At 33.3% G+C, this 25521-nt stretch overlaps 2 protein-coding genes across 5 annotated transcripts in view; one reads left to right on the forward strand and one right to left on the reverse strand.

Moving 5' to 3' along the window:
- Positions 1-477: 477 nt before the first annotated feature.
- Positions 478-9232, reverse strand: LOC140049988 (transmembrane protein 185A-like). Its single transcript, XM_072094964.1, has 7 exons — positions 8983-9232; positions 8354-8530; positions 4478-4685; positions 3240-3323; positions 2641-2808; positions 2156-2279; positions 478-1801 (listed from the first exon to the last, which is right to left on the reverse strand). The coding sequence occupies exons 1-7, from the start codon at positions 9018-9020 to the stop codon at positions 1578-1580; spliced, it is 1023 nt and encodes a 340-aa protein (XP_071951065.1). The 5' UTR covers positions 9021-9232; the 3' UTR covers positions 478-1577.
- A 78-nt stretch (positions 9233-9310) lies between these two features.
- LOC140049997 (medium-chain acyl-CoA ligase ACSF2, mitochondrial-like) overlaps positions 9311-25521 on the forward strand; it is a 46672-nt gene continuing 30461 nt past the window's right edge. For 2 of the 4 annotated variants that reach the window (XM_072094980.1, XM_072094978.1), the window contains exons 1-19: positions 9322-9384; positions 9962-10057; positions 10627-10803; positions 11127-11255; positions 12055-12108; positions 12616-12728; positions 12855-12902; positions 13748-13856; positions 14298-14390; positions 15465-15613; positions 17241-17332; positions 18043-18116; positions 19215-19316; positions 19704-19852; positions 20464-20518; positions 21354-21440; positions 21986-22038; positions 22536-22593; positions 23403-23474. In XM_072094980.1, the coding sequence (XP_071951081.1) occupies positions 9382-9384; positions 9962-10057; positions 10627-10803; positions 11127-11255; positions 12055-12108; positions 12616-12728; positions 12855-12902; positions 13748-13856; positions 14298-14390; positions 15465-15613; positions 17241-17332; positions 18043-18116; positions 19215-19316; positions 19704-19852; positions 20464-20518; positions 21354-21440; positions 21986-22038; positions 22536-22593; positions 23403-23474 (1713 nt within the window). In that variant the 5' untranslated portion in view covers positions 9322-9381. Of the gene's footprint in view, positions 9385-9961; positions 10058-10626; positions 10804-11126; positions 11256-12054; positions 12109-12615; positions 12729-12854; positions 12903-13747; positions 13857-14297; positions 14391-15464; positions 15614-17240; positions 17333-18042; positions 18117-19214; positions 19317-19703; positions 19853-20463; positions 20519-21353; positions 21441-21985; positions 22039-22535; positions 22594-23402; positions 23475-24912; positions 25506-25521 lie in introns of those variants that run through there. The other 2 variants (XM_072094979.1, XM_072094981.1) reach the window with 2 other exon arrangements.

Below are 25521 nucleotides of genomic sequence, written 5' to 3' on the forward strand. Positions count from 1 at the left end.
TCTCCAGCCTGTTTCTTCTTTGTTTTTATTTCTTTTATTCCAGTCCACTCCGGCAGCGCTTGTCTGCTTAATATTCTTAATACTGTCACTTGCACCGATGAAGGGCTAGTGTTGGCCAAAAGCTCTGACAATTTTTCTAGCTGTTTTACTTTATCGTTTTGATTTAGCTTTTTGCTTATTTTATTTTGTATATATCCATTGAGATCCAGCCACTGATATCCACAGTACATTTTTCAGTAATTTTTACTGATTTATAGTTATTTCACAGATATAATTGATGACATCATACCAGAAAATAAGAGGATAAGTGACAGGGAAATGTTTAAACAAAATCGTACTGTATACTGTATTGGCTGCTAAAGTATTATCCTAGTGCACTTCTATATCCTTGCGTGGCAGCAGCGCATCTGCTGAAAGTCTTTCAGAGGCATAAAGATCTGTCTAAGATCTGTCAACACTATCAACAAAATGTAACGTTTTTTTTGTGAAACTAGTTTGATTGTGTGGACAGAACTTAATACACAACGTTGGATCAATTTTGCTAATTTACTTTTTATAGAGAAATTAAAAACATTCTTTAATTTTCATTTTTATTATCATCAGTATGCAAATACATTATTTATTACACTGATCTAATTATGTAGTATTTTTATAAACCAACAGTTTGTACATCATGAAGTCTACCTGTAGTCTACCACCAACCAACTCAGGAGAGCATTGTAATCACTACAGGTAAATCTCTTGAATATGTACACCTCCATCCTAACATTTAGACCATCTTTATGTCCACATTACTAAAGCTCAGTCTACACTATCAAACTTTATGTGACAACAAATGTGATGTCATTTCACTACCATATTTGGGTACATCACACATTTTTTTGTCAAACTAGTTTGATAGTGTAGACAGCTTAATTCATTGGAAGTGACTATTCCGACCGTCAACCCTACGTCTACATTTTAGATATCTGCCGATAGACAACAGGACGAAGGTGCACAGCCGACATTGCTGATAAAATAAAAGGCATTAGACAAGCAGTTTTGATTGTGCCTTCAACCAAATATTGACCATCCTTATATAAAACTATAAAATTACATTTGACGGTTGACTGTGCTGATAGCCTCCATTGAACATTCAATTTTTCAGTGTGATATTGCTATAAAAGAGGCATAACAAACTACAAACCAAGCAACTCCAGCTTTATCTTTATGAGGTACATCTGTGTTTACTAATTATTTATTACTATAGAATATTGATAATACCTTGGTAAGTACTTTAACACGATGAATACATTTAATACATTTTTTATTCGTTTGAATTTCCCAATTATTACACTTCAATATTAGATTTTTATGGGTTGTCTGTATGTCCAATTGCTTACAGTATTCTTTCATGTTTGGGAGTGAAATATTTGCATGAGCTGCGTGCCATAGCCTCAACGTTGTCCAGCCTCGGGCACATGATCTATCCATACATCTTGCTCTTCGAGTCAGTTTCCTGATTATGTAACACTTCAATTTCCATGAAAAAAATCCAGAATTTAATGATCGACAAAAAATTCTATTTTCAAAATGCGTTAATCTGGCATATCAATAGTTGCAGGCATAACATGTTTTCCAGAGGATGTATTGATAATTATCGGAGTTGGTGCTGGTGTTGGAAGCGTACGCACAGGGATCTGCTCCGTCTCTGGTGGGATATCCACTGGATGTAAAGTATATGTTATGTTTCCGTATTCTTGCAAGCATGGGCATACCTCTAATAAAAATGAGCAGAAATCCTTGCGAATCCCAAACCACCCTGAAAAATAAAATTGAAAGTGAAAGGACTCAGAAACTGAGTGAAGTACATAGCAAAGTGAAAATTCGGGAAGAGAGAGAGAGCTCACTACTTGATATTTCAGCCCATAAAATAATACAGATTTTATTTGTGAAGTTATCAATGAACCGATTTTCTTGAAATTCAATAGGCATGTTCAGTAAAGTATATTCAGGATAACTTGCTGTTAATATTGGATTTCACGCTGATTTTGATTTTTTTTGTATGAGACAAAAAGTATGATTGCACGATCCTTAAATAGTATGTACTATTGTAGGCCATGTGACCCACAATCTGCCAATCAAATGACAAGAATCTATTTATTTATATACTTACATTGGTTGTTTCCTCGCTGACCAAACGATGTAGGTAATAATACAACAAGAGATAAATAGAGTGGCGAAAAGATTGCTGGTAAGGGGTAATCATTAACACCTTCTAACCAATTTACAAAAAGAATCTGCAAAAGTGAAAAAAAAAACAAAAACAAAATGTATTCAATCAATAACAGTCAATCAAACTTGCACGCTCTCACCTACAATTTTGCTCTTTTCACCAATCTTAAGTTTTGTTTTAAAATTATCCAAATTATGATGTTTATCATACCACAACATAAAAATCAATCTTTTTTGGGAGTATCAAACCAGGCATGTTTTGGCCGTGGTCATTTAACGCCGGGACAACAATGATTTTCAAGGGTGGTGGCGGGGTTAGGGACATGGGGTTGGGGGCTGTGTTGTAATAGGGAAGTCTCAAGCCAGCAGTAACCTCAAAATTGTAAATTATGTTAACCTAAATAAATATATTTGATAAATACTCACTTCAAAAGTAAGTAGAGGTACTACTAGAGTAGCTCGGGCAAACGCAGCCATCATGTGGGCCCGTCTCTGCTCTGGCATTGTCTCAGTAGCCCTAAAGATAAGTATGGACCATATAACATCTACCATACACAGAAGACCCATTAAGATCCACATCGGTATAAAAACAATCTAAATAAAGCAAAAACAATTTAAAGCAAAAAACAAAAGCAGAACTTATTACCTCTAGTTCCTGTCCCCAACTTAATCAAATATTGGAGCTTCATATTTTACTTTTTTTTACAGTATATTTACTATATTTATTATTTTTTTATTTTTTGTAAGTAATTTGATTATGTACCACAACTTCAATGTTCAATCTTTCAAATTAAAAGTTACGATGTTTATTTACAATAAATTGTAGAATTGTTGTTTTTGTTATTGAGCACCATAAAAAAAATGTAAAAATAATCAAATAATAGTCTTAAAGTTAAACTAACACTTTTTATTTGGCCTAAATTAATATTTTAGAATATACTGTACAATAATACATCCTTTGTAAACAAATATTTGTTATAATATTTTATATTAATTTTTCTGTAATTATAAATCCATTGACTTACTGCCCAACTCCAAGTGATGAACATATCAAGTTTTAATGAAATAAACACAAACTGAAGTATATTTATTGAACAAATGGTCTCAAACTGAAAAACAAGACACAAAATTATATATAAATATTACAGTTTGTTTGTTCTCTTGATATCAATGAATGATAAAATAAGAAAGCAAATAATTTGGTTTAAAATACAGAAATACAAAACCTGTGTATTATTAAAAAAAAAACAAAAAAAAAAACCCCAAAAATAAAAAAAGAACATGGCCACTTTTTAGTTCTGGCATATCTGGGTCCGTTCAGACTGACTTTACCCTGGTAAGTTGGTTTCATAGACAAATTATCGGTAATTATGGTGGATAAGTGTGGGTAAAAGAGAGGGCAACATTGATTAACTTTTTTGGGAAATTTCTTTCTTCAGAAATATTAGGAGTCTAAATGTTTTAATGTATGAAACTGGGAATTGTAGGCTATTAAAACTGAATTCAAGTTGACAATTTGTTCATTTTTAAAAAAATAATAAGTTGTACACACATTTTATGATTGGTCAGATGTTTGCCCTAATCTGATGTGATTGCACTTTGTACATATTTAGTCAGAGTCTCTGGTGGGACTCGGACCCACAACCTCCAGATCACTAGCCTGGCGTTCATACACATAGACCACTGATCTTGCACTGATGGCTAGGGTTAGATTCACACCCAAGAAGGCAACAGGTACTGTCCCAACACAATAACTGTTTTAAATAACTACCTGTACTGCAAAGTAGCTTTGCGTTAGGGAGTTAATTAATTGGTTAGATGTTATTTTAACATTTATATAGTATACCAAATTTTATCAGTGGCCAATGCATGGGAATTTAAATTAAAATTGTATGTAGCACCTTCTATGTTATAATAACTCAAAATATTCATGAAAAACGCCCTCTATGTTTATTTTTTCGCTGAATTGAGTTTGGTTTTCCTGTACTACCTCAAACATAAAATACAAATAATCATAGGCATAGGCTCTTTATGCTGAAATTAATTAAATGTGAAGTACTAGGCTATTTTACCTCCCAAAACAGGCAAGTTAATTTCAAAATAATGTTTTTGTGAATATTTGTAATGGATGCGTGAGATTGAGAAATAGCTATGTATGCGTGAGGCATAACAAATCGGTCCTCATGCATGAAACTCTCGCATTATGCGTGAGAGTTGGCAGGTATATACATGCAATATACTTTTCATTTTTTTTTCTGCATACCTCAAGACCCCTATCATGTTTAAAACCCCAGACACAAGCTGCTATTGATATAGGTGCCGTCATGAACAACGGCATAAAGACCACCAGCCAGACATTATGATGACTCTCAAGGTTGTCACAGGCAAGAACTTCAAAAATAAATAGGAGCGAGTGAAGCGCGACGCTGATAATGATTGCTTTCATGTCCACGTAGCCTTCTCCTTCTATTCTGTAATTATAAATAGAGTGCATTTTAATGATGTAGTGTCTTATAAACATGTTAATAATAACAATGTCATTTTAATAAAGTTATTCATTATTGCTAAAAAAAAATTATTTTAATAATAAAAAACTCTTAAATTTAACCAAAAAGTAATTTACTTTACAGACAATGTGTTTCTGGTTAAATAGAGTTTTTAAATAATCGGTTTTATTATATTATATCATAATGACAATGACAATGACAACTTCTTTTATTTTCTTTGTAAATAAAGTAGATAAATAAACGACAAAATTAACATTTATAATCACTTTTTTGATCACAAAATTGATTTAAACAAAGAAAAGGGGAAAATTCTTGAAGCAGATGCTTATAAAAGAAAAAAACCCATTTAAATATAAAATTCATTAATAAATGTAAATCAGCTCAAAATTATAATTTATAGAAGTTTTCCAATAAATACATTTAAACTAAGCAAACAATTACATTTTTATTTTTGATTTATAAAAGAATGGGTTTACAAATTACTTTCTGAAATGAAATCAAATGCATAAGAATGGGATTACTAATTACTTTATCATATATTATATAATTTTCTAATAGATGTTTTTTATACAATTTCCTAAATACATGAACATTTGTAGATACTAAAAATTAGACAAATGATCTGATATGAAATTTCCTACCCCATTGAATCCTACAAGTGGCTTTTAAGAACATCTGTTCCCAGGGGCCAACAATCAATTCAGTCCAATGTGTATGCAGAAAATTGGAAATTCCCACTTCAGTTGAATTGTTTTATGTTTTATTTGTGTGTTTGCTTTGCAAGTGGTCAAAGGTCAACATTTCTCAAATGTGTATCGCGATTTTGCATTGCAGTTAATATTATTATTAAATTACACTTTATTTAATTTGATAAAATAATAATTATTACAATTATTATGTTATTATACATTATTAATACTATAAAGTAGAGTCATAAGTCATATTTTAGTAAGTTAATAATTGTGTCAAGGTCAATATGGATTAGTTGCCAGAAACTGGGAATTCCCAGTTAATGGAAAGTTGAAAATAATAAGGTTAATTAAGTTTCACTGTCCGTTCTATCCTGGAATCAAATTTAGAAAGAAAGTAAACTTGAATGATGAAAAAAAAATAAAGTTACTACTAACTTCATGAAAATAATAACACAGTAGAACCTCTATTAAGGGGACATCGTTGGTACACCATCAAGTTTTTCCCCTGAATAGGGATTGGCCACAGTATTATATATTTCCCCCTGCGTTCATTTAATGATAAAGTTACCCCTGAATAGGAATTGGCCGAAGTATTATATTTCCCCTGCGTTCATTTAATGAGAAAGTTCCCTCTGAATAGGGATTGAACATAGTATTATATATTTCCCCCTGCGTTCATTTAATGAGAAAGTTCCCCCTGAATAGGAATTGGCCGAAGTATTATATTTCCCCTGCGTTCATTTAATGAGAAAGTTCCCTCTGAATAGGGATTGAACATAGTATTATATATTTCCCCCTGCGTTCATTTAATGATAAAGTTACCCCTGAATAGGAATTGGCCCAAGTATTATATTTCCCCTGCGTTCATTTAATGAGAAAGTTCCCTCTGAATAGGGATTGAACATAGTATTATATATTTCCCCCTGCGTTCATTTAATGAGAAAGTTCCCCCTGAATAGGAATTGGCCGAAGTATTATTTTTCCCCTGCGTTCATTTAATGAGAAAGTTCCCTCTGAATAGGAATTGGCCGAAGTATTATATTTCCCCTGCCTTCATTTAATGAGAAAGTTCCCTCTGAATAGGGATTGAACATAGTATTATATATTTCCCCCTGCGTTCATTTAATGAGAAAGTTCCCCCTGAATAGGAATTGGCCGAAGTATTATATTTCCCCTGCCTTCATTTAATGAGAAAGTTCCCTCTGAATAGGGATTGAACATACTATTATATATTTCCCTCTGCGTTCATTTAATGAGAAAGTTCCCCCTGAATAGGAATTGGCCGAAGTATTATATTTCCCCTGCGTTCATTTAATGAGAAAGTTCCCTCTGAATAGGGATTGACTATAATATATTTTCCCTGCGTTCATTTAATGAGAAAGTTCCCCCGTATTGTCACCTGAATAAGGTTTCCTAAAGAGGGGGCTTTACTTTAATTTTAATATTGATATAATATAAACATTTTTATACGGTCAATGAACAAAGGAGTGAAACACACAAATTATTTATTTACAGACTGTATATACAGCCTTCTTATATAATTGCACTCTTTTCAATATTCTTTTTTTTTCTTATTATGTGGGTACCTCATTTTTTAAATGTATTTTTGCAGATCATAGCTGCTTACCCTGTCTAGGTCTGTAGAGCTGTTTTTATTTTAATCTATTTGTAGTCTTACCAGAAAACTAGCTCTTTGGGAATTTCCGGATTTCTGCAAAACGTCATTAATATTATCCGGCTCAGTGATTTATTATTCTAATCGACTAGTTTTTATGCTGTACATTAAATAAAAATAAAAACATTTAAAAAATTAAATAAATAAACTAGAAAAAAAAACCATTTATGTATAAAAGTACCTTGTTATTAGTTATTTTTTAAATCCAATATGCAATGATGGCACAATATCCATACAAACATAATCAAACTTAACGTTTTTCAATGACCCAACATCATCGAGCAAGTAATGAAAATAAAATAATTATGAATGAAACTTGACATTTGCATCTGAAACAAAATGCCAGTCATATGAAACCTAAACTTGGAAAGACTATCAGTAAAAAATGTCTAAATAATGAATATAAACATTTATTAACATTTTTGGCTTGAGGAAACTGTATAATTTTTTAAAAAATGAAATGGTTGAAATACCAACCACTAACACTAACAAGCACAAATGTGCGATACTCGGGGTACAGCAAAAGACGGGATGTAACTTCACATACACATCAATAACCTTGCTACCAAATACGGCTATATTCCGAAAAGTTATGTCACATAACCACAAATGGCATAATTACGGTAAATTATGAAATTATGATTTTTTTGCTATTCCAGGGAGCAGAAATGACGTCACAATATCATAAATAGGTTTTACTGTATATATTCTTATTCTCCAAGTCAAGACCTTTGAAATGTCACCAAACACGGCTATATTACGACGAAAATCGTTTGGCACCAAGATACCATCTTCGAGACATCATATGGCTGCATCCGGTTTAAAATTAAATAATGCGGCTCTATAGCTTTGAGGACTGTCCCTGTAGTATACCCATGCCAAATCCCAGCTCAATACTACAACGAATAAGGAGTTGTACTTTATAAATCGCACTTTTTTCGATTGGTACCATGTTCATGACGTCATAATTCTGCATCCGGTTGAAGTACGAACATTTTCTTTCTATAACTTGTTCACCTATTAATTACCCTAGTACAGTATATGCATGCCATGTTTCAGAGCCGTCAGACGACGTGTAAGGAACTAGTAGGACTTGAAAGTTGGCTCAATAGACAATAGTGTCCAGATGGAAGAAGAAGAAGAGGGGAAGATGAGTGTGTCCTAGACTCGGGTACCCACAGTAAAAATTACTTAAAACTAAAAAAGTGTTCATAGCATCATACATACAGTTAGTTGCATTACTCAATGTTACTGAAGTTACGTACCGATATTCCGGATGTCTCCACCATACAAGGCCAGCAATTGTGGCACCGGAAAAAACTAAACATTTCCAGATCCACAACGGAAGAAACACTAACCACCAACTGCAGGTAATATAGCCGTCTCCCTTCAGCGCAAATAATATGGTGAACAATAACAGTGATAAATATATAACAAAATTCCTGCAAAGAGAAAAATCAACTTTTTGAATATGGGCCTCCTTCCTAGGCTAGACCTAATTGAAAAGAAAAATTATTTGGAAAAGTGTGCCATATATCCATCCAACTACTATATAGTGAACCAACCATGCTATGTTGGTATTCCAACGAAAAACAAAAATTTAAATTTCTTTATTGTCAACATCAATGTTAATAAATAATACAAATTAAATATGAAATGATTTGATAAATTAAAAGACACAAATAAATGAAGTAGGTTATAGTTAAGTAAATTGTTGTTTAACCCTGGATATATATGCATAAAGTAGTACTAGTAGTAGTAAGGTATAATTAGCTATGCCTAGATTGCTTACTACTTTTAGTTTTGAAAAAATGATTAAAATTGAAAACTAAAAGCTAGGGCTAGGTAGGCCTCTCTAAGCTACGAAAAGAAGCGAAATACAACGTTAGCTCACCCAGGATTAAAGTCTTGAAACAGGTTTTTGAGATTCATTTTTCAGGGGCTTCAGCCTACGGTAAAGGAAACATAAAATGTACGCCAAAAGACCATTAACTGTCGTTATAAACACTTTGCTGAATGTATTAATATGATAAGGGTATCCATGAGCACCTTTATTGCTGTGTGCCGACACCTTAAAAAGTGGTTTGTCAGAACTTTTATCTCTCCTTTTGTTGATATTTACAAAAAAAAATCGCATGCATGAATTGTTTTTTGACAACCAATCACACACCACGTTTTTTTGCAAATGGACTCTGCGGGCGGGCTTTGCCTTTAAACTTTGTTTATACTTAATCAAAGATAGTGACTGTCACCTTTTTTATAAATAAATTATAAAACTTGCTGGTGGTTGTTGATGGTGAGGGAAGGCTTTTTAGGCTTTATATTATTTTATTTTGCATGCCACTGAATCGATCCGCATAATTTACTACACTACCTAGCCTAGGCTAGGCCTACTCTACTAACTACTAGCTAGCCTACCCTAGCCTACTAGTAGTAGTAGGCCTTAGCTGCTAGGCCTAGGCCTAGTTATTGATAAGTAAGCAGAAGGGCTAGGCTAGCTAGGCCTCTAGCCTAGGCCTAGGCCTGGCCCGGCCTAGGCCTAGCTAGGGCCTCTACTCTAGTAAGCCTACTAGCCTAGGCCTAACGGTGTCTGATCATTTCGGCCGCCGGTCATTTCGGCCGCCTGTTATGGAACGCCTAAAAAGACAAAATATGTATTGTTCATTTCGGCCGCCAGAATCGTCAATATTGTTAATAACGTATGGCACGCCTTAATTGTCAAAAAGGGTGTATACAAGTGATGTGCCTATCGCCTGAATAGATGTGTGTAAATCACACAGCCGATTTATGACTTATCTATAGAGGAGGGATTAGTTTAGTAATAGTAGTAGTTTTAACTAAAGTATTTCTACACGACTTACTTTATTTCACAGTGGTTGTTGTGGGGGGAGTGGTTGAAGGGCTCGGTCAGGAAGAAGCCGGCGAATGATAGTAAAATATTGATATCGCAACTCCATGCAAATCAAAAAGTATGATCGTTTTTGTTGTTTGCTTGCTGTTTGAATACGCACGTCTATTCAGGCCATAGGCACATGGATACACCATTTTTTAAGGCGCGCCATACATTAACAACATTGACGATTCCGGCGGCTGAAATGGACAACATATATTTTGTTCTTTTTGGCGTTTCATAACCGGCGGCCAAAAAGGATGAAAATAAGATGCCATTTCATATTATATTTCACTTATTAAACAATAAATTCAACATTCCGTTCACGATTTTTAAATTAACATACATGATGTCCTGAAATTCTCTGAAAATGCTGTTATTTTTATCTGTTCTCTAGCACGAAAATCATCTTTGGACGAGCTAGTTATTTTTAGCTAGCTAGTGAACTAGATAGAAAGGCTTTCTGAGCTGAGTTTCTTATAGCTCAAGTACAGCCTAGCCTGTAACTAGCTAGCAGAGGGTTTCCGATTTTGAATCGGTTCTGGGGCCGCTTTTTCTCTTTCTCTTTATCATTTTAAGATTAATTAATTTATAGTACATTATTAATGCCTGTAATTTATTTTTATCATCATTTTGCAATTTTTACAGCATAAAATGGCAAATGGACAGACGAAGAGCTACTTTCATCAACCAGGCATCAAGCCCTTCATTGGCCTGACTATGCACAAGTTACTGGAAGACAGGGTCAAAGAGCATCCTGACAGAGAAATGCATGTCTTTGTCACTGACAATGAAACACTTACATTTGCTGAGTACAAGACAAAGGTGCTTTATATAATCACTGCAGAATTAAAACTTTTTATTCATTGTGCTGTTTTTCTGGGTCATGCTAATTTTCGCCCGAGTAGGCCTGTCATTGCCCTGTATTGCCCGGTAGGGTTTTATGATATACAATGTTATCAAGTACATGCTAACATAATATATAATATGATATTTGATTAATTTAATTGTATGTTTTATACATGTCTTAAAGTAAAAACTGTCCATGGTCCACTGACCATGCAAAATCATTGTTCACTCCCATTTAAAGGGGAAAAACCAATCATAAGCATTCATTTTATTTTACAGTACAACTGTCATTTTTTCAGGTTGTAAAGCTAGCTGCTGGGCTCTTGCACTATGGTCTTTGTAGAGGTGATTGTGTTGCCATTGTGGGTGCTAATCACATGGAGTGGCCTCTGGTTTTCGGTGCTACAAGAGCTTTGGGAATTGTTACAGTAAGTTTAATGATTGATGGCAGGTTCACAAATTGTCTAAGCCTACACAAGATCTGTCTAAACTATCAAACTTTATGTGACAAAAAAATGTGATGTGCCCATATATGGACATGAGGATGTCATATTACTACCATATATGGGTATATCACTACCGTATTTGGGCACATCACACTTTTTTGTCAAACTAGTTTGATAGTGTAGACAGAGCTTTAGTGTTTAGCCTTTTTAGAAATATTGACCATTTGAATGCGTTTACGGTTCAGCGCGAGTACGATAAACAAACAGTAGGTTGTTTCGTATTATTGAACTAAGAATGATCATTGTGACATCTAATGAAATTATGAACGAAGCCTGGTCTAGCTATAATAATTAATTAATATATGTATGATGTATGAATAATATTAAAATAAAAATATTGGCTGGCGCTGTTGGCAGAATACTGCCCCAGAGCCCACTATATTCCCTTCTCTCATAACTAGTCAATATCTTTCAAGCTCTGTCTACACTATCAAAGTTTATGTGACAAAAAAATGTGATGTGCCCCTATATGGACATGATGATGTTATTATAACTATCATATTTAAGCATATCACTACTAAATTTTGGGCACATCACACTTTTCATAGTGATGATGGAACCAATTGTTCCTATTTGAATACTACAATAATGCGAACAGACACCAAGACCTACAAAATATTTAAATTTGTGTGTGAATGTGCTGATACCTAATATTGATCAAATCACATAAAATATATTGTCTTGCAGGTGTGTTTATTATTATATAATACTTTTCTTACAGGTGTGTTTACAGTATGGACACCCTATTGAATCATTGAAACTTGTTTTAGTTAAGGTCAGTTGGTAATATTGGGGAGTTTTCACAGAAGCATTTAGACATTAACTTTAATGGATGACATCAACTTTCTAATTTGCATAACACCGTAGTTCAGTCAACAGTTGTGCAACAAACATTTTTTTATTTTCCTTGACGGGAAGTGTAGAACGCAGCGCATGTGTCGTTCACACATACCCGAACATATATTATTATATTAGATTCCTGCAACACTTCCTATCTGCCATTGTGACAGCCAGTTCCTCTGCTTCCAACTCCAATATATCAATGATAGATTTGTTGGGTGGACCTTGCGCATTGCATGTTGAAAAATAGCATTAAAGTTAACTTTTACGTGCTCCTGCAAAAACTCAATTTTAATAAGTAGCTTCTTATCTCGATTTGCATTCTGATTTTACTGTGATAGGGACACCATTTTCAAGGGACGTTTTTCCGTGAAAACAGACAAATTTGCATTGATTTTTTTATTTATTAAGTAGTCTTATATGTGAATGTTTTATTTTATAGACATCTGCTAAACTGCTCATCTTAGCCAGAAGTCCAGAAACATTATATGCACAGGCTTGTAAAATAATACCAGAGTTAAACTCCAGCACTCCTGGTGAACTTAAATCCACAAAGTAAGTACACTTTTTAAACAAATATTTACTTTCTTAATTTGTTAACACAGTAGAACCCTTTTTTCGGTGAATAAAAATAGTTTACTGTTAAATATAACTTTTGTTTTATTTCTCGTTTATATATAGTATTCCAACATTGCGGATGGTTGTAGGAGTTGGTGCCAACCATCAAAGGTTTGTACTATTAAGCTCTACACTATCCAACTACAGTAGTGTGATGTGCCCAAATATGGTAGTGATATGCCCAAATAAGGTAGTGATATGCCCAAATAAAGTAGTGATATGCCCAAATAAAGTAGTGATATGACATCATCATGTCTATACTATATGGGCACATGACATTTTTTTGTCACATAGTCACATTTGATAGTGTAGACAAGGCTTTATTAAAGACACCTTCCCTACGTTTTTTTTATCTATTTTAAGATCACAAACTATATTTAATGTAAAAATAATACTATATGGTCCTATTGCGATAACTTTTTTTGCTTTTAAATGATTAAAAATGTCAAAAATAAGTTGATTCTAATAATTATAGCGGCCCGCTATAAATCCCAAAATGCAATGCGCGCGGATTGATATTTCTGTTTTTCTTCTGTAATTCGCCCACTTTTTGATCGATCGTGAGGCCAAAACAAATGGAAGACTCCTAACTTTTCAGCGAAAATACCGGGTTTTCCCTAATTTGTATCAACGGAGTCTGGCAAAAATAGGAAGACAATTAATGCAGCAACTATACAACATCAGGCTAGGTATATAGCTAGCGTACGATGTTCTTACGTTACCGATGTTTACCAGCTAGGCCTACAAAGCAAAGCCTAGCTAGGCTAGGCCTAAAGACCGTCCACAAGAGGTCAGTTGCCGCGAGCTACTTAAGTAGTGCATTGTTTCTCACTTTTTATCATAATTTACTATAAAACGTACAAGGAATGGTAATATATATGTATTATTTTTACAAAACGTCACAAATTGTAGGGAAGGTGTCTTTAACAAATCAATGTACTCTGTTTCTATTTTAGTGGTACTTTGAATTTTGAAGATATAGCTATCTCAGGATACGATAGCGAAGTGTCGAAAGCTAGTAAACATGTTACCATTGATGATACCAGTCATATCTACATGACCTCTGTGAGTATTTTTGTTACCTTTTTATTATGCTTTCTGGTAACAAATTTTTAGATATGGGAAATTTATTTAATACAGACAGCAGGCATCGTGATACATATGTTATGTCAGTTGTGAGGAGGATGGGAATGGGCATAGGTATAAAACCAATACTATTATCATGTTAAAACTATATTGAAAATATGAATATAAGTAATATATATATTAAAACATTCAGAATTAAATAAATGGTACAGTGTGTAAATAGAAATTCAATATTATAGTCCTAACCCAACCCTACCCCCACACCCCCTTTAAAAAAACAAGACTGCAGTATACTTCTCTATAGCATTTCAATAGGTGTTTTAAAATAGGCACTAATGGGTAACTGAAATAATACAAATTAACATTTAACGCTGTTGAAATATGAATTATTCATTAATAATATATTTAATCTTTTTTAAGGGTACAACTGGAATGCCTAAATTAAGTTATACTACTCAGTTCAAAGCACTAAATGAAACGAATTTTAAATGTGATGACTTCAACCATAATGAGGTTAGATGATAAATATTATATACTGTATATTATATTATATTTGTGCAATGGAGCAAATAATTTCATTCAATGAAAGATGAAATGTTCTATTTTCACCTCATGAAATTATTGTTACCATTGCACTCATAAACATTCCTTATTCATATAATAAATTTATTTGTTAACACTTTGACTGCCGGAGGTTTTTCCATTTAGAAACTGCCACCGCCAGCGTTTTTAGCCAATTTTGATGTTTTTATTAAAGCTGATTGAAACTATGTATGTGATCTGATGTAATTTAGACTAATCATAACGATTTTAGCTTTACAATGGTACGAAGAACGATTTTCAAATCACAATATGTAAATCGTAATAGTAAAATGCTGTAAAAATAACCCATTTTTTTAGTTTTTCATAGTTTCGCGCAAGAAAGTCAAGATATTCGCGATGACAAAATGACACCATTATTTTTGATTCAGAACAAACAAACATGCCAATCTACAAAAACCTTTGTAATGCTTCGGCGGCCTAGCTAGCGAGGTCGATACACGACGCGGCAAGCCATTGTTCTAAGCGATACTGTGATGCGCGGGGGTATGTTAATGTTTCGACTGCTACCGTTTTGACAGTCGTTTGTTACCAGATTAGTTACTTTAAAATAGTAAAATATGTACGGTCCAGACCGAATATAGTGTCCATATTTATAGTATATACCAATAATTAACCTATCTACCGGATTTCGTTAAAACAAACGCGAAACACGGAGATCTCTGTGTTTGGCAGTCAAGTGTTGTGTTTCCAAACACGAAGATCTCCGTGTTTGGCAGTCAAAGTGTTAATGTGAGCAAAATGAAACAATTATTACTACACACTACTACTACACTATCAAACTTTATACGAACAAAAAATGTGATGTGCTCATATATGGACATGATGATGTCATATCACTACCATATTTGGGTACATCACACTTTTTTGTCAAACTTGTTTGATAGTGTAGACAGAGCCTTATAGACAATTACTCTACCTTTTTTGGAAACCTTTTTGTTCCTACAACATTAAGCTACAACAGCAATTATTTTTCGTTTTTTTAAGGTAAACCGCATTGCTTGTCTATGCCCTGTGGGATACATTGCAGGGTACCGTATGAGTCAGGTAGCTCCTCTTGTTCTTGGGGCAACATCCGTCTATCCATTTCCTACATATTCATTTGAAGTATTTTTACAGGCAGCTCAAGATAAAAAGTGCATCATGGTTTAGTATATAACCAATATATCCAGTATATATATATATAATATAACCAATTTACTATATCTATTTTGAGGCTTGGAAACATATTAATAATACATTCATCATAGTTCATTTGTATACAGTTAATAAACAAAACCTTGAAATTTTATTGGTTTATTTCATATCACATGCCGTTCAGTATTAGTTCTACTGCATGGTTATGGTCTATTTAAATAAATGGTCCTATTTAATGGTCCAATACTACTGTAGTTCTATGTTCTGGTTCTTCTTCTTTACTGGGTCTATTTACTGGGTCTATTTTCTGGTTCTATTTTACAGGTTCTGTTTAATATTTCAAGTTTCAAGTTTATTGTTTCATATAATACAATATGAACAGAAACATAAATTAATAAATACAATTGTGTGAGGAGGACGCATTAAGCCAAGGCTTTAAGTTTGGTCCTCCAGATAAGTAATATATTTAATTATTTAATATTTCTGTTTACTGTTCTATTAATTGGTTATATTTACTGGTTCTATTTACTGGTTCTATTTCTGGTTTTATTTACTGGTTATATTTACATCAATGTTTTATTTTGGTTGTTTATATTTATGCAATGGAGCAAATAATTTCATTCTGTGAAAGATGTGATACAGTGTGGGATGAAGTGACTCGCCCGATGACGTCAGTATCCATGGCAGGCCTGATTACCTTTTCTTTTGTGTATCTTTTATTTTTATTTGATGTTGTGTATCTTGTGTTTCTTGCATTTTTTATTTAGGATTTGTAAAAAGCTCCATATAAATGAAAAAGAAAAAAAACCAAACATTATTTTGTTTTATATAACATCTAAATAGATTCCTGTCAATTGAATCAAACAAAAGGCTCATGTACATTTGATTCACATTGATTAAAACAGTAACATTTGGTTTTTAATAATATTATTATATGTATATGGATTCTATAAACACACCTACAGTACTGTATTGTTAATTATTATAATAATAAATAATAATAAATAAATAAATAAATGACCAAACAATCCTAGACCTAGCAAAGCTAAAATGCCTTGGCCTAGCCTAATACTAATACTAACAGGCCTACAGTAGCTAGGCCTACAACTAGCTAGGCTGAAAAGCAGCAATACCAAGTACTGTATGAACAGGCAACTGGATCTCATGTAGGCTAATTATGTTTTTTCATACGACAATAAAATGTTTTTTTACGATTCTACGTCTGGTAGAGATGTTCCCATTAATTAATCAAATCCTACAAACGATCTAAAGCTAATTTAAATGCCTTTTTGATCTAAATAGTAGTACATTTCTCAAAAAATGTACTTCCATTGTGAAACCAGTCATAACATTCAATCTTCCCCCCGACGAAAGTACAACATAGGTGGCGCTGTTGTATTTCAAAAGCAATAGTATAAACAAATATTTTCCAAACGCAAAATGATTTTTTTTTTCGTACACAATAAAAATTACTATTAAATGATCATTTAATAGTGCATACTATTGCACCCATGTGACCCACAATCGTCCAATCAAATGACAAGAATTTATTTAGCTGTTTTATATATAATAGGCTATAAAACTTTTCTTTTATTCATATATTTTAATTTTATTCATTATTTTCAGGTGTACCAATGTTCTTTTTTTACGGAATGCTCTCTTTGAGTTGGCCTACAGTCCTCTCACTAAAAAGTATGATCTAACCAGTTTAAAGTCTGGTAAGGGAACTTTAAATCAGAATTTAATTTACTGCAGTTACTTCAGTAACCACCTTTGTTTATGTAATAATGTATGTTTCAGTTTGTTTCAAGTGTAGTTTTTATGAGGTATTCACCAAAATAAACAGTGCATATGTTTAAACCAAGCTTTTTGAATCATTTCATAAACATATAAAGAGTAAACAAAGCTGCAGTAGTACTGTGAAAAATTATATAAATGAAGCTTAAAACAGAAAAAGTAGTATTGCCACAGTTCCAGGCTGAAAGAATAAAACTCAATTAAATGATTTTCGGTCCATGTAACATTTCTGAACTTTTATAAATGGCCCTAAATAGTTGCAAATGTTATTCTTGAAACAATTTGTTTTTTTAAAAATAATTTTGTCAGAGTACTTTTATCAGGGAAGCATGCACTTTTATTATACTTACTCCTCCCATGTGCAAATTAGTATAAAACCACGTATTAAGATAGAAAACGTACGGAGCATGGGTTACTTTTATTTAATTTCCAGTAACAATTCAGAAATTATATAAATGATTTCTTCGATTTTTGTAAGCATTTCAATGTCAGAAATTTAAATTGTTACGTCTTGTCACCTCTTTTGCCTGATCCTGAAATCGAAAAATCTTTTTTATTAAGGAAAATAACACCTTTTAGCTTGATGTTGTTCAAAAATGAACATTCTAGTTTAGTGTTGTTTTTCTTGTAGGTATGATCGGTGGATCCCCCATCCCACCAGAAGTTATTTGTCATGTAAAGAAAACATACAACATGAATGTTGTTGTAAGTAAACTTACCATTCTTTTTAATGATTACCCCTCCTCTGGGATAAACCTATTAGGGTGACACTCCTATTAAGGGGAAACTCATATTAAGGAGAAACTCATATTAAGGAGAAACTCATATTAAGGAGAAACTCCTATTAAGGGCACATTCCTATTAAGAAGACACTCCTATTAAGGAGACTCCTATTAAGGGGAAACTCCTATTAAGGGTACACTCCTATTAAGAAGACACTCCTATTAAGGAGACTCCTATTAAGGGGAAACTCCTATTAAGGGTACACTCCTATTAAGAAGACACTCCTATTAAGGAGACTCCTATTAAGGGGACACTCCTATTATAGGGAAAACTCATATTAAGGGAACACTTCTATTAAGGGGACATTCCTATTATTAAGGGAACACTCATATTAAGGGAACACTCATATTAAGAGAACACTTCTATTAAGGGAACATTCCTATTAAGGGGACACTCCTATTAAATGGGACACTCCTATTAAATGGGACACTCCTATTATAGGGATAACTCATATTAAGGGATAACTCATATTAAGAGAACACTTCTATTAAGGGAACATTCCTATTAAGGGGACACTCCTATTAAATGGGACACTCCTATTATAGGGATAACTCATATTAAGGGATAACTCATATTAAGGGAACACTCCTATTAAGAGGACACTTCTATTAAGGGGACACTCCTATTAAGGGGACACTCCTATTATAGGGAACACTCATATTAAGGGAACACTTCTATTAAGGGAACATTCCTATTAAGGGGACACTCCTATTAAGGGGACACTTTCCTGTGAAACGAACAAAAGGCAATATATATGTTTTACCACTATGGCCAACCTTATTCAGGGTACAACCTAACTGTATTATGGGAAAACTTTGTTGGGCCTTGAAGGTGTCCCTTAATAGGGGTTCTATTGCTTGATTAATGTATTGAACATTTCTCCAACATCCAACACACTGTACCACATGCCCTCGGTAATTACAGTTGGGTAATTTAGCAAAATCAAAATGTGAAAGTAAACGGAGAGTAAAAAGAACCATGCCAGACTCTTTAAAAAACACTATTCTTTTTTTCCCAAAGATTACGTATGGGTCAACAGAAACAGCTATGATAAGTATGCTGCGCCACAAAAACCTCATTGAAACAGCTTCAACAGTTGGCCAGCCACTACCCTATGTTGAGGTAAATATTAAATCCGCATCACCAATTATTACACCACCCTGCACTACCCCTCTTTCCCATTATCATCATAAACATTATTAATGTCAATTTGAATAATCATGAACATCCCAGGTGCGGATCCAGCGGGATGATAACATCATCATTCCCCTTGTCGTAGAAACCATTGAACTCATTGTCAACACCATCTTCATCCTTTTCATCATCAACATTACCAACGGACCTAGTGCCAGGGTTGCAACTCGCGTAATTTTGTTAGGTCAATAAAAGCTGTGGAGGTGTGAAGTTGAAATAAACAAAATTATTATTCAAGCATTGAACACTTTTCTTTTGAGTCAATTAAATTTATAATATCTTTAATTAATCAAATATATTTATGTTTTATAAAAGGTTCAGATTGTAGATAGAGATGAGTATGCAGTAAAGATTGGTGAAAGGGGAGAGGTTTGGGTTCGTAATCCAGTATCGTTTTGCGGCTATTACGGAGATTCTGAGACAACTAAACAAGTAAAAAATAAACATGGATGGATAAAAACTGGGTAAGAAAATTAAATTGAATTGAAACAGTGTATAGAATTATTTATGTAAAGCTCGTAATGTTAGTACCTCAGATCATTTTTTTTAAACATTGAAAATACATGTAGTAAACACAAAATGGTATACTGTACTTAAACCTCCCTCACTTTCAATCTGAAACCATATATGAGTGAGTGAATGGCCGAGCGGTTAAGACAGTGGAACCGTAATAACATCGGTAAGAGTTTGAGGCTCGCCTAAATAAGCTTTCATTAATTAATGTTTACCATTAAAATAAGCAGATATGTTTTGCCAATTGTTAAGCTCTGTCTACACTATCAAACTAGTTTTTAAAAAAAAGTGTGATGTACCCAAATATGGTAGTGATATTCCCAAATATGGTAGTGATATGACATCATCGACGCGTGTCCATGGGCAAATCGCATTTTTTTGTCACATAAAATTTGATAGTGTAAACAGAGCTTCAGAATGTATTCATAAGTACACTCTTTTGGGATTTCCCCATTTAGTATTCATAAGTACACTCTTTTGGGATTTCCCCATTTATTGTGTTGATCATGTAATAATATTACTAGATAAACATTATTACAAACTAATTTAACTTTAATTTCAGAGATATTGGCAAGTTAGACAAAGATGGGTACATAACTATTATTGGTAGAGTTAAGGTATGTGGCGTACAAAGAAACTATGGTCAATATGTTATTAAAATGGAAACATAGAAACCGTATGTTAACAGTGAAGAAAGTCAGTGCGAAATGAAACCATTGCAAATTTAAACTACATTTTGATACATTTTTCCTGCTTAGAGGTGTAATATAATATTGTAATTGTAATATATTACATTTGACATCCTCTGACAGAATCACATTTTTCTTGAATGTCATGACTATTTTGCCGCTCCATAATCTCCTTGATTTTCTTCCTTATATTTAAATTAACTGTTTATACTAAGACATATTACTGTTAATTTATTTGTATGTTATGATATCCACTTACAAATTTGGTTAAATCTTCTGTCACCTAAAAGTTGTGGTAAGTCATGTCTCGGTCACATTCTATAGTCGTTGTACAGATAGGCTGCTACATCAGTACTTCTATGAATCAATGGCTAGTTGGTTACAAGAAAGCTAGTTGATCATATCCAGTACCGTTTTGATTTTACGATCATTCGGGGAACCACTTCACGACCGTCCTCAATATAATTCATCAATATATCAAAAATATTGCAAATGTAACAAATCTTATTCTCGTATTTTTATGTAATATTATGCATCTTGACTGTTTTAATTTATATAAACCAAAATGAGGCAGGATTACATACTTATTATGTAATCATGCCTCATTTTGCATGTACTTGTCCTGTTTTGTTGCTTATGTTAAGCATTTGAGACAATCATTCTAAACTAAATATTTCCTATTCAAGAATGACTAACTATTTTACTTCGGTTGCCATGCAAGCAATACTGTATACGATTTAATGATAATCTCGTACTGTTACAGGACACTATATTTAGTAACAACTTGAATGTTTATCCAACGGAAGTTGAATCTGTTATCTTTAAACATCCAGCAGTCAAGCAAGTTCAGGTGAGCAAATATTGTGTTACTGTACTACAGTATGTCAATAGGCTTCCTCTCCTACATTATCATGAATTAATCCACAGCCTAACTATACTAAATCCACTCTAATACCCTTTTCACATCTGAATAAATTATAATTGTAACATAGTTTGATCTTGATTTATTACACGTTTTAAGTTCATACACGCATACGCGAACCTTGAGAAATCTCGGGAGAGGGTATAATTGAGCGCTATTTGATTAATATAATTGGTCAGTTTAATATCATGGCAATTATGCATGTGCAGTAACAACTCGGGATATCTCGGAAGTAAAAAACAAAAACGAGATTTCCACAAAATTGTCTTCACATTATGTAAACCTGGTTACAACTTGTTGAAAGTTGTTACTTTCTGCAGATGTGAAAAGGATATAAGTTTTGGTCAGGCCATTGTTTCTGTATTATTGGGCTTGTGTTTAGTACTGATATTGACCTTGAGTCTAAATAAAGCATTTTTATGAAAACATTTGTATTTTGTGGTTATGCATCACTTATTCCTTTTATTATTTAGGTTATTGGTGTACCAAACAAATTAACTGGAGAAGACGTGTGTGCATGTATAAGGTGATTGCATTCTACTAATATACGAATACGAATAGAACTTTATTGCAATCAAAAGATTGAAGTTTAACAAAAGCGTTTCACTCATGCAAAATGAAAATATAAAAAACATTTAGAAAGGTAGTACAAACAATAAAAATATTAAATATTAAAAATATAACATTCCCAATGCAATAAAATGACCACACTTATTCTGGGACCCTGCTACACATGACAGGGTAAAAGTAACTAATTAGTATGGTGAATATCAAGCCTGTAGCCGGGGTTTTTACAGGAGAGTCCATTCACATTTAGGCCTATTTACCATTAATTCTGCTGGTCTGTGATAAAAAAGGACACAAACACCCCCCCCCCCCCTGCCACCTCTGTCTATGAGCTTGAATATTTACTTTGACAAAAGAATTTGACAAAATGGTGATCCTTCAGAAAATAACTCCCCCACATACTGTACAGTATTAAGTATGAAATTAATTTATTTTCTATTTCTGGGTGTTTTTCAGACTTAAGTCAGTTGTTAATAGCTATAAAGAAGATCTAGAAAAGTTCTGTTTGGATAAGGTAATGAGGTTTTCTTTTTATTTAATCAAGAAATGTATGAAATCTTGAAAATTTGGAATATTTGCAATTTTGTGAGAGCTGTGTTTATGAAAAAAACCTGAAGTTGAGAGTGAAACCTGCAACGAAATCAGAAAAGTTTAGAACGTCAATGCTGTTTAATAAATGAAACATATTTTGTTAATGTACAAAATTGTCAGGTTTATAGGTTTAAAGGCCGATAAATAGATAAACATACATTTTCTTACATAAAACAAAAGAAATTGGAAAAGTTTTCGTTCTAGAACTATATAGCATATCATTTATGCTGTCATTTGATAAAATTAATATGTTCAATAAAAACATTAAAATCGTATTGTCACGATATTATTGCTCAAACTAATCATAATGTCATTTGATTGGACATGTGAAAATATTATTTTTAAGAAGCATAGATGGTTATCTTATATTTCTAGGATGAAACCTGTTTTTATTTCTTTTGCTTTATGTATGAAAAATGCATATTTATCTATTATCATCAATTGTTATCATCTTAGCCTTTACAAAGTTCTGCTCCTTATTTAAGTTACTAAAAATGTTGATATATTTACCTATGCTACATTTAAAAGAGTTGGAAACATTTCCTTATTCCTTTTTTTGTATTTGGTTTTTACATCATTTTTTATTTTTACCAAATAAAACACATCCGCTTTTGTTTGCAAACTATATCCTTTTAAAATGTTTGGTGACGTCATTGCAATTTACTATTTTCTGTACTATTGGTCTAAATACGAACAATTGAAAAAAGAAAAATCTTTCAATTATTTTTGCAGATACCAATCTTTGCAAAACCAAAACACATCCTGGTATTTGAAGACGAGTTTCCTTGTGGCGTCACAGGAAAGGTTAGTTTTCATATGAAATCTTTTTATTAAGTTATTAATAAAACCAGCAACTACAGTTACTAGCAATGCAAGGTATTGAAATAGTAACAAATGTACCTTACTTGATTGCTAGACCCTATATTCCTGAAAAGAAATGGAGCCTTAACTTAACTTAACTTAACTTATTTATACTGGGTAACCTCTTCAGTCAAAGATTCTCCCAGAAGACCCAGTTATGATCAGTGGCTGTGAGTGTACTAGTACACCGTGGGGTAACCCCTTAAACGTCTCAAAAGATGTACTAGGTTCTTTAAAGTGCGCATGAGCTAGATGTGTACACTGGAGCTACGGTTTATAGTCCTTATCCGAAAAGCCTCGACTCGACTTTACCACCAGAACCATGGAGCGAGTGAGCCTTGAACCCTTGCCGATGCTCACTCGCTCAATTCGAAGGATGATCCGCTGCCTTCTTCCACAAGGAAACTTTTAATCCAAACGTTTACATTTTTCCTTTCCTTAATTTTTCTTTTCCAATTTACCAATTTTGTGGAGGGAACTTTGAAAAATCTCGTACTAGTAGTATTAAAGCCCGGCGCACACTAGAGCTTTCGGCTGAGCCAACTGGCACGAGTAACACTTGGCTCACTAAAAAATTTGCCGCAAACTATGTTCGCGTTCTATCGGACGCACACTAAACGCCTTGAGTACGCGATTTTCTGATTGGATAATTACTTACTACGCTATACGGCACGCGCTGAAATATCATAATAAATCAGAACATGTCATGCGCAGTGGAATTTTTTAGTGAGCAGGAAGCTCACGTTCGGCGCACACTTGAGGAAAATGGCACGCGTGCCAAAAAATATTAAACACAATAGATATTTTCCTCAGCGGCACGCGTGCCAATTCCTCACGAAATCCCCGGCGCACACTGTGAGGCAAGTGTTACTCGTGGCAGTTGGCTCAGCCGAAAGCTCTAGTGTGCGCCGGGCTTAAGGGGTCCGGACACTTCCTCATGAAACTAATGAGAGCGCCGGCCCATATACTGTATATATTTCAACGCAACTACTACTATTCAGGGGACTCTTTGTTGAGCCCTAAATATTCTAATGTATTGCATAAAATATTTGTAAATATTCGAATTACAAATTAAAACAAGATAATGACTAGAAAATTGAATTTACCCTCAAACAACCAGGTACACGAATTTGCTGTTTTGTGTGGAAAGACTTTAGGCAGTGCATCACGTGTTTACTTTCGTTTTGACAGTTGTGAATTGAAAAAATGGTATAAATACCAACTTTAACCGTTGACGCCCAGCTCAAGGTTTTTCTTTCTTGAGCCCATTGCCATATGTAGAAAGAAAAAGAAAACCACTTTAAATTCCAATACAAAATCACCACACAGTAAACTCATTTAAAGCACAATAGATACAGTATATATTTTTTCATTTTTTTAGATTGATCGCAGAAAACTAAAAGAGATGGCAATTAATCGAATATCCTCACCTGAAACTTCATAGATAAATTAATATTTATTTAGAATTATTAGTTAATATTTAAATTAAACTATAAATCATAATTTTAATATAAATTCTTTATTTAGGTATTTGAACACTAAAAAAGACAAACTAATCATAATTAATAATTATAAATAAAAATTATGTGAATATCTGGTTGTAAATATTAATATGATTTTAAAAACGAGATGTTATTGTTTGTGTTTGTTTTAGTCTTTTAGTATAAACCAGTAGTCATAGGATTGTTCTACATTAGCGGCTATATGGTTTTAAAAAAACAATTAGCAGGGAGTAAAAAAGAGGAAATGGTATTAAGAATCGTGATTGTAGATTTGACATACGGCCTAAAATTAGTAAAATTATAAACAAATGGTCCAGAATTGAGATCCTGGTCCAGATTGCCTCCAAAATTTAATGGAGTTGTCTGTGACCACATATCTATGTGTGGCTTAAATTTGGTAGACAAATTCAAATCTAGTTCAACCTATTTTCGCCGCAGCTCTGGCAAATCTGGATTTGACAACTCACTAATACTGTATCACAAATAAT

Source organism: Antedon mediterranea, chromosome 5 (genome assembly GCF_964355755.1).
Source record: "Antedon mediterranea chromosome 5, ecAntMedi1.1, whole genome shotgun sequence".
NCBI classification, from domain to species: domain Eukaryota; kingdom Metazoa; phylum Echinodermata; class Crinoidea; order Comatulida; family Antedonidae; genus Antedon; species Antedon mediterranea.

Bases quoted from the DNA above. Each gene is read 5' to 3' on its own strand.
- LOC140049988 (XM_072094964.1), bottom strand. From the start codon at position 9,020: ATGAATCTCAAAAACCTGTTTCAAGACTTTAATCCTGG. The intron at 4,686-8,353 runs GTACGTAACTTC...TTATAATTACAG, and splicing joins TGGAGACATCCGGAATATCG to AATAGAAGGAGAAGGCTACG. The intron at 1,802-2,155 runs GTAAGTATATAA...TTTATTTTTCAG, and splicing joins TCAGCGAGGAAACAACCAAT to GGTGGTTTGGGATTCGCAAG.